The sequence below is a fragment of the Mustela putorius genome, unplaced genomic scaffold, assembly GCF_011764305.1.
Source record: "Mustela putorius furo isolate JIRA1106 unplaced genomic scaffold, ASM1176430v1.1 tig00537248_pilon_pilon_pilon, whole genome shotgun sequence".
NCBI lineage: Eukaryota > Metazoa > Chordata > Mammalia > Carnivora > Mustelidae > Mustela > Mustela putorius.
Window position 1 is genome coordinate 4,376,906 of NW_025422387.1, and position 12,527 is coordinate 4,389,432.

Genomic DNA, 12,527 nt, shown 5'->3' on the forward strand with positions numbered 1-12,527 from the left:
AAGATATGTGAAGAGTCAATAAGCACGTGAAGAAAAGATGCACATCGTCGGATTATCAGGAAAACACAAGTGAAGGGGCAACCAAATGCCACTTCCCATTTACTAAGACCGCTAAAATCAAGCGGACCGACAAAAGCAAGTGCTGACGAGGATGCGGAGCCCCTGGAAAGCGCATACACTGCTGGTAGGGACGCGAAGCGTCCAACTACCTTGAAAACAAGTGTGGCAGTTCATTAAAAAGTTAAACACACGACTCTCCTGTAACTAGTGATTCTACTTCTAGGTATTCTCCTCAGAGCAATAAAAACATATGTACATTAAAAAGGGCTCATATAGGGCACCAGGGTGGCTCAGTCAGTGAAGCATCTGCCTTCGGCTCAGGTCATGATCCCAGGGTCCTGGGATCGATCCCCCGTCAGGCTCCTTGCTCAGTGGGAATCTGCTTCTCCCTCTCCCTCTGCCCCTCCCTCTCCCCAAGAGCGTGGATGCTCTCTCTCTCTCTCAAATAAATAAAATCTTAAAAAAAAAAAAAAAGACTTATGTAAAAACATTCATAGCAACTTTATTTGTAATAGTCCCAAACTGGAAACAACCCAAATGTCCAATCAACAGGTGAAGAGACAAACCATGGTCTATTCATACAACGGAACACTAACCCGCAATAAAAAGGAGTGAAGCACCAACACTTAAGACAAGGACACACTCAAATAATTCTACTGAAAGAAGCTAGACAAAGAGCACATATTGTATGAGTGCATTTATATTACGTTCTAGAATAGGCAAAACTCTTCTCTCATGATAAAAATCAGATTGGTTGTTTCCTGGGGTGGGTATAATTCCAAAATTATATGAAACCAAGGGTTTCTTTCTTTTTTTTTTTTTTTAAAGATTTTATTTATTTATTTGACAGAGAGAGATCACAGTAGGAGAGAGGAAGGGAAGAGATCACAGAGAGAGGAAGGGAAGCAGGCCCCCCGCCGAGCAGAGAGCCCGATGTGGGACTTGATCCCAGGACCCTGAGATCATGACCCAAGCCGAAGGCAGCAGCTTTAACCCACTGAGCCACCCAGGCGCCCCTGAAACCCAGGGTTTCATTCCAAAAATCATGGAGGAACTTTCCTGGAGTGATAGAAATGTTCTATATCTTGACTGGGATATTGGTTATGTGAGCATGTATACCTTTGCCTAAACTCACGGAACTAGTGATCTGTACTAGTTTTTCCTTCTTTCCATCCTTTTTTCTTTCTTTCTCTCTCTCCAAGAGGGAAAGAGAGAACTCAAGCTGGGAGGAGGGGCTCCCCACTGAGCAGGGAGCCAGATGTGGGGCGCAATCCCAGGACCCTGAGATCATGACCTGAACTGAAGGCAGACACTTAACTGAGCCACCCAGGCACCCCATGGACTAGTTTTCATTAAAGAATGAGCATATACACATTAAAGTCTACAGAGAGTTGATTTTAAAAGAAGCATTCCAGGTTCTTACAGACCTTTTTTTACTGCAGTTTTTTAGTCAGGGATACAAAAAAGTTTAATTTGATGGCTTTCAAGTTATCTTGACGCACACAGCACACCCAACTAATGTACCTGGTCTCTTAAATTTAAAGCATCAATTCCAAGCTCTTACTTTACAGTTTAGGAAAATGGAGCCCAAGTATCCTGATTTCAAGTTCAACGTTATTTTCCTATTTACGTTTCGGGTATAAAATCCACAAAGCAACTTATACCCCTGCTATTGAAATGTTACTATGCTTAGAAAAACCAATCAAAATTAACATGTAAAACACTCCCTGAAGGACTGACAGATTTAGAATGACTATTTTGCAATTCCTAGTGAAATAATAGATCTAGAGATATCTGGGTGGTTCAGTTGGTTAAGAATCTGCCTTCAAAAAAAAAAAAAAGAATCTGCCTTCAGCTTAGGTGATGATCTCAGGCTCCTGGAACCAAGCCCCATATCAGGCTCCCTGCTCAACAGGGAGCCTGCTTCTCCCTCTCCCCTGCCCCTCCTCCCTGCTCTTGCTCTATCTCAAATAAATAAAAATCTTTTAAAAATTAAAAAAAAGAAATAATATATCTAAGTAATAATAATATAAGAATGCTAAAATCATTATGTGAACTTTATGATAATAGAAGTTCAGGCTGACCAATTTTTGATCACGCTTTACATCCACAAGTCGCACAACCAGATATTAGGATCCTCCTGATATGAAGGAATCGGCAGCAGGCGGCATCACCAGTGAAAGAGCGATGCCAAAGCAAAGAAAAACCCCAACCTGATCCCAAGTCTAATCAAGTCACTAGATCTAAATACCAGTTCCTAGGAGTCATGCAGGATAGAGGAATGTGTTAAGTAACAGTGAGGACAGTTAGCAAGACCCAGAATGTGGGAAATTCTACAGGACAAATGACCCAATGTTTCTTCCACAAATAAATGGCATTAAAAAATGAAGAAGGATGTGCTCGCTTCGGCAGCACATATACTAAAAAAAATGAAGAAGGTGGGGCGCCTGGGTGGCTCAGTGGGTTAAAGCCTCTGCCTTCGGCTCAGGTCATGATCCCAGGGTCCTGGGATACAGCCCCGCATCGGGCTCTCTGCTCAGCAGGGAGCCTGCTTCCTCCTCTCTCTCTGCCTGCCTCTCTGCCTACTTGTGATCTCTGTCTGTCAAATAAATAAATAAAATCTTAAAAAAAAAAAAATGAAGGAGAGGTACCTGGGTGGCTCAGTAGGTTAAGCGTCTGCCTTCAGCTCAGGTCATGATCCCAGGGTCCTGGGATCGAGCCCCGCATCAGGCTCCCTGCTCAGCGATGAGCCTGCTTCTCCCTCTCCCTCTCCCTGCTGCTCTAATTGTGCTATCTCTCTGTCAAATAAATAAATAAAATCTTTAAAAAAAAATAAAAAATAAAAAATGAAGAAGGATTAGAAGAAAGAGGAAGAGGTAAGAAGAAAGATGGGGAAGGACCTGTCAGTGATTAAAAGAGACTTTATTATTTTTTTTCAAGTTTATTTATTTATTTTTTTACTAATCTCTACACCCAATGTGGGGCTCAAACTCACAACCCTGAGATCAAGAGTTATATGCTCTCTGACTGAGCCAGCCAGGTGCTCCTTAAGAGACACTTTATTGGGTACCTGGGTGGCTCAGTGGGTTAAAGCCTCTGCCTTCAGCTCAGGTCATGATTTCAGGGTCCTGGGATCCAGCCCCGCATTGGGCTCCCTGCTGAGCAGAGAGCCTACTTCCCCTCCTCTCTCTGCCTGCCTCTCTGCCTACTTGTGATCTCTGTCTGTCAAATAAATAAATAAAATCTTTAAAAAAAAAGATACTTTTTTTAAAAAAAGATTTTACTTATTTATTTGAGAGAGAGAGTGAGAGAGCAAAGGCTGGGGGTGGGGGCAGGGCAGAGGAGAGGGAGAAGCAGGCTCCCCAGCAGATGCCCAACCAACTGAGCCACTAGGTGCCCCGTAATATTCTACTTCCGTATTTGACATTTTCTATAGTAAAATGTATACTTTTTATAGCCCCAAGAATTTGTATTCATGTACCCAGGCGATCAGAAAGAGGAAGTCTGAGTGCAGTGACATTTGAGTGTGATTCTGCACTCATCTTTGAAACCAGCGTGCTACCTCTCTGCCTCAGAGACACAAAGGAACTTCTCCTTTATGGGATGGATGGGATCCTGACCCGTGATGTATGCCGATGAGTACTCAGTGGAATATTGAGATACGTAAATGGGTGAAAAGAAAAATAAACACATACGTTTCTGGCACTGCTGCTGAGATTCTCGGAGCTGATGGGGAGCAGAGTACTCAGCTCCAGGTCCGTAACCATCTGGCGAGACTCTGCCAGCAAACGCTGAAGCTTGCTTGTGGGAGAAAAGTCATCCTGGGAAGACAACCCAACGTAAGCATTCAAGGAATCAGGAAGCATTTTTAAATGTTTATGGTTAGAAGCACAATCTTATAAACACAAATGTTAACTCCCCATAAATACTTCTCTGACTTGAGGCATTGCATGTCAAAGCAGGACATTAAGTACTAGAACAGCCAAATTCCATTTATTTCTTAGAACCTACTTAGCTAGGGGCACGTGGGTGGCTCAGTCGGTTAACCTTCTGACTCTTGGTTTTGGCTCAGGTCCTGATCTCAAGGTCATGAGATCGAGCCCCAGGTCTGGCTCTCCACTCAGTGTGGGGTCTGCTTCAGTCTCTCTCTTCCTCTCTCAGTTGAGAGGACTCTCTTTCTAACAAATAAATCTTTAAAAAAAAAAAAAAAAAGTAAAAAAGAAAAAGGACCTACTTGGCTAAATAATTTGACTTCAACAGAACTTACAACTAATTAAATAATATCTATGTGATGAAAAGAATTGTAGGCTAGGGCACCCGGCTGCCTCAGTAGGTTAGACCATTTGACTCTTGATCTGGGGTTGTGAGTTTGAACTCCACACTGGGTATAAAGATTAAAGATAAAAAAATCTTTAAAAAAAAAAAAAAGAATCCTAGGCATTGTTTAGCTCTCTTAAATCAATTTTCTTTTCTTTTCTTTTTTTTTAAGATTTTGTTTATTTATTTGACAGAGATCATAAGTAGGCAGAGAGGCAGGCAGAGAGAGAAGAGGAAGCAGGCTCCCTGCTAAGCAGGGAGTCTGATGTGGGGCTCTCTGAGCCCCTGAGCTGAAGGCAGAGGCTTTAACCCACTGAGCCACCCAGGCACCCCCTTACATCAATTTTCTAAAGCCATAATTAGCTTGCTAATTCGTGTTAGCCAAAAACACTGGCAAAATGTAGCTTTGACACTAAAAGCTTGTAAGCTTTTTAAAATAAGTGGATATGTGCCTTAGTTTGTTCTTGTTTAATTTTCAACTTTGGTATATGAAGTTTTAGCATGACAACCACACTCCAAGATACCTAGACTAATTTTTTTCACTAAGGAAAGTTGATTCTGGGCACCTGGGTGGCTCAGTTGGTTAAACATCTGCCTTCGGCTCAGGTCACGATTCTGGAGTCTGGGATCAAGCCCCAAGTTGGGCTCCCTGCTCAGCAGGGAATCTGCTTCCCCCTCACCCTCTGCTCCTTCTCTTTCTTACACACTCTCTCTCAAATAAATAAATAAAATCTTAAAAAAAAAAAAAACTTAAGGAAAGTTAACTCTAGGGGTTCCTGGGTAGCTTAGTCAGTTAAGCATCTGACTCTTGATCTTGGCTCAGGTTTTGATTTGGGAGTTGTGAGTTTAAGCCCCACATCAGGCTTCACGCTGGGTATGGAGTCTAATTTAAAAAAGAAAAAGTTAATTCTAATTTTCCAGGAACAAAGATGATCACTACTGACCTGGCTCTAGACGATATCTGTGTGCACACACGTGTATACACACACACCTAAATATATATGTATATATGGATAATGTAAGCATGCGATGTCATATACTTCCTCAGAAAAATAGGTACAAACATTGAAAAAAGGGTCTCATAAGAGCTAAAAAAGATAGTAGCAAATACCTGAAACCATACCCACAATGAAAGGGATTCTATTCATCAAAGCCTATGCTCCTTTGGAATTCTGGCCTCTGAGTCCCTCCTCTCATTCCCAGGCAACACTGATCTGTTTTCTGTCACCAGAGACTAGTTTGCATTTTCTGGAATTTTATATAAATGCATTCATCCTTTCGTCTGTCTGGCATCTTTCACTCAGCATGATTATCTTGAGATTCACCCATGTTACGCACGCATTAAGTAGTTTATTCTTTTTTGCTCCTGAGAAGTACTCCATCGCATGGATATACCACAGTTTGTCTCTTTAACTAATGATGTGTATTTGGGTGGCTTCTGTTTGTTTTTTTAAGATTTTATTTATTTATTTGACAGAGAAAGATGGAGCACAAGCAGGGAAAGTGGGAGAGGGAGGAGCAGGCTTCCCACTGAGCAGAGAGCCCAATGCTGGGCTCGATCCCAGGACCCTGGGATCATGACCTAAGCCGAAGGCAGATGCCTAACCAACTGAGCCACCCAGAAACCCCTTGTTTCCAGTTTTTTTAGCTAATACAAATAAAGCTGCTTAAATATTCACATGCCAGTCCCCATGTGGCCATGTTTCCATTCCTCTAGCAGTGGAACAGCTGGGTCATACAGCAGGTGTATATTTAACTTTTTAAGCAATTACCAAAGTGTTTCCCCAAATGAATTTCCCTCCCACCAGTGAATGAAAGTCTGTGTTGCTCCAGATTCTAGGTAACACTTGGTAGAATCGATTTTTAACAAAAAGAACACTCATCAGATACCTGTTAGGGACCAGGCCCTGGAGTCACATTTAGACCAAGCAACTGTAACGTTATTATTGCATACCGCATGTAAGAAACTGAGGCTCAAAGAAAGTAAATAATTTTACTCAGGTCATTGAGCTAAGACAAAGCAAGACAAGGATTTGATCTCAGATTAGTTTCAAAGCACATCATCCTCCCTCAAATAACATCAAAAGTAATTAAGTTCACTTGAACTTCTTTTCTCTGTGAAAGGGCTGCAGTGAAGGTCCCATTTATGGTGAAGACCCTGACTGGCTCACCCGTGACAGTGACAGATCATAACAACCTCACTGACCCTCAGGAGGGGTGTGCACAGGCTGGTTTATTCAGCTCAATGGACTACACGTCAGTCAACAATCAAAATGAAGAGACTAAGCCTTTGAGTGTTGGCATGGATCAATATCACAAAATAGTCACAAAGTTGGAAGAAATCACATTGCAAAAGGATAGAAACGGTATTTTACCATTTATGTATTTTATTTTATTTTAAAGATTTTACTTATTTATTTGACAGATCACAAGTAGGCAGAGAGGCAGGCAGAGAGAGAGGGGGAAGCAGGCTCCGGGCTGACCAGAGTGCCTGATGCAGGGCTCGATCTCAGGACCCCGGGATCATGACCTGAGCTAAGGACAGAAGCTTTAACCCACTGAACCACTCAGGTGCCCCCATTTTATTTTATTTTAAAGATTTTATTTATTTGACAGAGAGCACGAGAGAGCATAAGCAGGGGGAACAGCAGAGGGAGAGGGAGAGGCAGCTCCTCAGTGAGCAGGGAGGCTGACGATGCAGGACTCAATCCCAGAACCCTGAGATCGTGACGTGAGCCCGAGGCAGACGCTTAACCAACTGAGCCGCCCAGGTGCCCTTATTTTAATTTATTTAGTTAAGAGAGAGCACACACGTGAGTGTTCAAGAGCAGGGGCAGGGGCAGAAGGAAAGAATCTCAAGCAGACCCCCCCGCTGAGTGTGGGGCTCAGTCTCAGGACACCAAGATCATGATCTGAGCCGAAATCAAGAGCTGGAGACTTAATCAAACAAGCCACCCAGGTGCCCCCATCTGTGTACATTTTATTTTATTTTATTTTAAAGATTTTATTTATTTATTTGTCAGAGAGAGAGGAGCGAGAGTGAGCACAGGCAGACAGAGTGGCAGGCAGAGGCAGAGGGAGAAGCAGGCTCCCTGCCAAGCAAGGAGCCCGATGTGGGACTCGATCCCAGGACGCTGGGATCATGACCTGAGCTGAAGGCAGCTGCTTAACCAACTGAGCCACCCAGGCATCCCTGTGCACATTTTAAACACAAAACAACATTATGTAGTGCTTAAATATGTTTTTATGTAGTAAAAGTGTAAGAACAAGCATAAATGCAACTTTAGGATAGCGATTAACTGGCGGGGGAAGGGGGCAGGGGACTCACACTTTATCTACGTTTTATTTCTCAAACAAGAAAAATTAAGCAAATATGGCAAAATGTAAACATGTTAAATCTGAATGTAGGTGTATATTGCTTGTTATAGCCTTCCTTTTTTTTTTTTTAAGATTTTATTTATTTATTTGCCATAGAGAGAGATCACAAGTAGGCAGAGAGAGGGAGAAGCAGGCTCCCCGCTGAGCAGAGAGCCCCATGTGGGGCTCGATCCCAGGACCCTGAAACGATGACCTGAGCCGAAGACAGAGGCTAAACCCACTGAGCCACCCAAGTGCCCCTAGCCTTCCTTTTTTGTTATGTTTAAAATATATGTGTGTGGGATGCCTGGGTGGCTCAGTCAAGTTAAACCTCTGCCTTTGGCTCAAGTGATGATCCCAGGGTCCTGGAATCGAGCCCCACATTGGGCTCCCTGCTCAGTGGGAGCCTGCTTCCCCCCTGTCCACCACTCCCCCTGTTTGTTCTCTCTCTCTCTGAAACAAATCTTAAAAATATATATATAACATAAAATAAAGTACAATAAAATACATGTGTGTGTGTGTATATATGTATCTACCAATCACCTGGACGGCCTGAGGGACATTTTAACTAGACTTGTAATCTATAGGATAATATTTTAAGGGAACTCTGACTTGGGTTAAATGATATCATTAAAATTCCATAATTAAAAAACAACAACAATAAAACTGAAGAATGACCAAAATTAAGCACACTAAAAAACAGTACTACAGAAGAATTAAAAGTCTGTTGAGGAGGAGTTTTGCTTGAATAAGCCGGGTAATTTTTTTTTTAAGATTTTATTTACTTGACAGAGAGAGATATCAGAAGTAGGCAGAGAGAGAGTGGGGATGCAGGCTCCCCGCCGAGCAGAGAGCCCAATGCGGGGCTCGATCCAGGACCCTGAGATCATGACCTGAGCCGAAGGCTGAGGCTTTAACCCACTGAGCCACCCAGATGCCCCGTAAGCTGGGTATTTCTAAGCAAAATACAAACCTTGTCACTGGACGATGGTGCCTCTTTGTTGAATAACAAAATCTTAGGTGAGTTCTTTGCATCTGAAGAGGGCTCTGTCTCTATCAATTTCTCATCTTCTCTAGGAGCAGATTTTGAAGAACCCGAACAGTGGGAATGCTGGATGGCAATTAGCTCACTATGAATAATAAAACCAAACAGAAGCAGACATCTTAATATCAGACATATGTCACCAATACTCTTATACTTAAAAGTATCAAGAGGACCAAAAAAAAAAGTTTTTTTCTTTTTAATGAAGAAGCTCAAGTCTGAGTAGAACATTATAGATTTGAATAGAACACTTGAGTAGAATGGTATACATTAAAGCATACGCTGTGCAGTAAGAATTAAATCAGAGTTCTTTTTTAATTTTTAATTTAATAATTTTTTTAAAGATTTTTAAAATCTATTTGACACACAGAGAGAGATCACAAGTAGGCAGAGAGGCAGGCAGAGAGAGAGGGGAAAGCAGGCTCTCCGCTGAGCAGAGAGCCCGATGCGGTGCTCGATCCCAGGACCCTGAGATCATGACCTGAGCCAAAGGCAGAGGCTTTAACCCACTGAGCCACTCCGCTGCCCCAACACCTGTTAAACTTGTAAAAATTGGGGGGTTTTGGTTTGCGAAGTTGATTTTTATTAATGCTTTGAAAAAGTCCTTTTGTCAAAGTAGAACAGCTACTAATTCTCTGATGGGCCCTCAGTAGTAGAGAACAGACACATGCAGCCAAGCTTCTGGGTGTGTTCTTCAAAGGTGGGCTCAGAGCACAGTGACCTATGAAAGCTGTTCTGGAACAGAAGCACTGGAGCTGCTTCCTCCCATGTTCCCTGGAACCGAAGGAGAACAGGCTGCCGCTGCTTCTCCCTCTACAGCTAAACCCCTATCTGTCCAACAGAATGGTGGTCTGATAATAGAGCAGGTACACAATAAGTTCTTATAATCTAAGGAAAACTAGGAAAACACAATTATCTTTTCTATTTAATCACGTATTTGGCATGTGATGTCTTGGCATGTGCCTTGGCTGGCAGCACAGGTGGCTTGGACTATTTTAAGCCAGGGAGGTCCAAAGGGTCTTGAAACAAAACTCCAAATTAAAATTTGAATTTGTTTCACATGTTAAATTTAATATATGTCCACTAGTCTTTTAAAACTACCATAAACTGTTCCCTTACTATATGTGTGTTCAGTAGTGAACAATGTGCAGTTGTGCCCTATTCCTATTCTAATTGTTTAAAAATATCTTTAAAAAACAAATATGAACAGATAACATTTAGTGGGACAGAGGTGCCTGAGTGGCTCAGTGGGTTAAAGCCTCTGCCTTCAGCTCAGGTCATGATCCCAGGGTCCTAGGATCCAGCCCCACATCAGGCTCTCTGCTCAGCAGGGAGCCTGCTTCCTCCTCTGTCTGCCTCTCTGCTTACTTGTGATCACTGTCTGTCAAATAAAAACAAAAAACAAAAAAAAAATTAGTGGGATAACTTTTTTTTTAACTTAACAACTGACAGAATAACTATCTGCATGATTTTTAAATGACTCAGGCTTTTCAAAGGGCCAAAGAAAAATCCAAACGATGAAAATATCAGGAAGAAATTTTCATCATCAAGTCCTAGGACAGTCGGCGTGAGGATTAAAATAGGTCCCGATATAGCAACTTTGTCCTTTCTGTAATTGAAGATCGAAGAGCTAGGTTTTATTTAAAAATAGCAGACATTATTACAGTGCCCTCCACCACAAGATTCAGCAATTCTAAGAGTAAGATGAGTTAGAATAACACAGCCTACCCTAATAGCTAATCCACTTTCTTCTCTTAAAAAAACTACTAACTTTTACAACTTGTTACATACAAATATTCTTTTTCTTGCATGATTTTAAAAAATAATAAAATTTGGGAATCTTAAAGGGAACAGGAAGGCAGAAGCAGTTGGACATTTAAATGTGCAGTTGGGGGGGGGGTGCTGGGGAGGCTGTGGGCAAAGTTCTTATCTGGGCCCTAGGGACTGTGATCTCTGCACGGAACGCTTATCAATTCACACCGGATCCAGGGCTGAGGAATGCCCCAGAGCAGCATTCTACTCTGTAAAGTAATCCCTCTGTTAGTTTTTTGTTTTTTTTTAAACAACATATTTACTCAACTCATAACAACCGGCTTTGTTTTCAAACAAAACCTTTGCCTCAGAAGCTGTTCTAGGTACAAACTCTTCACAATGGAAAACTCAACAGCCTCCGTGCTGATGAAGACAGTAACGGGTCCCTCCTACACGACTTGGGTCTGCAAATGCTGCTCTCCGTTGAGCAGTGAGCAGGCAGCCCGACTGGAGCCCCCTCTACAGCCCAGCAGGGGCGGTGCCCAGCACAAAACGTCACTAACCTGGTGGCGGAGTTGTACTTCCTCCCGCCGGCACTTTCCGAACAAGTACACACAGATTTGTGGCGAACAATCCTTTGCACTTTAGAAGGCTTGAAAATGCTCATCCACTCCATGTCAGACATGGGGCCTGGGGCTTCAATGATGAAGTTACTCGGGTGGCAGCACTTGGATTCATACATGTCACTCTCCCCCAGACAGGTCTCATTTTTATGGCAACAGGTGACTCCAGACCTTTCTATGTCATCTTGACTTTCAACATCCGGCTTTTCTGGTTGTCTGGAACCGGAGCAGCTGGCGAGGCCCAGGTACACATTGACATCATGCCACTGTCTCTCATCAGATGACGTGGATGTGTCGGAGAGTTGTTTCTCTTCATTCTGAATCCCGATCCCATTATCTTTTGGTGACTTGGTGTGGATCTTGCACAATCTACTTTGGTTTTCCGGTTCCATCTGCATTTTTCCTCCCAGAGACCAAGACTTTTGCTTCTCCAGTAAGTCTTTTGTCAACAGAGATGAGATAGCAAATACACTTTTTTCCCCAAATGAAGGATTACCCTGTCGCCTCTTCTCTTTGCACACATCACAGGGCCCCCTGTCTGACCGATTCTGCAGGAACGTGGTCTCAAATTTTGCATCTTTAACCAATGACCTCTGATTTTTCTCCCTCTTGATGTCGACTTTCGGGCGGTGATTCTCAAGGTCTGACAAACACATGTCTCTGCTATGGTGGCGTTGCAAAAAAAGGAAGTTGTAAGATACACTTGATACTGTCACGCCAGACACTTCACCCAAACCTCATTCACTGAGCTAAATCCTATCAAGACCCATTTGTCTGAAATGAAAACACAAGGGAGAATGTGGATTCTTTCTGCAGAGCCTGATGTCAGCCCAGCTTCCAGGAAGTCTCTCCGACCACAAGCCCACACGCTCACTTGGCCCTCCCTGGCCTCAACTCCCACCACGCTTACTGTCCACACCACGGTCCTCGTATTACTGTGTGTATCATCTACTTAATCACGTAGCGAACTTCCTATCATAACTACATCGTTGGCTAACTTTCATGCATATGTCCTGTCTTTTCAACAGACGACTAGGTTTCTTAATATGTAGAGGCATTTGTATCCTCCTGGCACTTTAGGATAGCCTTTCACAAATATTAAGTGTTCTGTAAAGCCGGGACTGAAAGGGGACACAGATTCAAGGGACCGAGACACAGTGGAAAGTGCCAATCATGTCTACCATACAGCACTCACAACCATCCCAGGTACCTGCTAGATATTTACATGGCGACATACTGAAAACTGGTTTAAAGTAAGAATGACAGGTGTGCATAAAACGAAAATTAAGAATATATACAAACGTGATAAACCTTTTCATAAACTGTCTTCATGTCCCATGTATTCTGTATTCAGGCATTCAAATCTGGAGAGTTCT

General features: G+C 42.7%; 1 protein-coding gene across 8 annotated transcripts in view; it reads right to left on the reverse strand.

Annotated features, from left to right (window-relative positions):
* CCDC62 (coiled-coil domain containing 62) overlaps positions 1 to 12,527 on the reverse strand; it is a 44,064-nt gene that overhangs the window by 9,818 nt on the left and 21,719 nt on the right. For all 8 annotated transcript variants that reach the window (XM_045073621.1, XM_045073622.1, XM_045073620.1 and 5 more), the window contains 3 exons: positions 11,092 to 11,814; positions 8,708 to 8,864; positions 3,756 to 3,881 (listed from right to left, as the gene is read on the reverse strand). In XM_045073621.1, the coding sequence (XP_044929556.1) occupies positions 3,756 to 3,881; positions 8,708 to 8,864; positions 11,092 to 11,814 (1,006 nt within the window). The remainder of the gene's footprint in view (positions 1 to 3,755; positions 3,882 to 8,707; positions 8,865 to 11,091; positions 11,815 to 12,527) is intronic.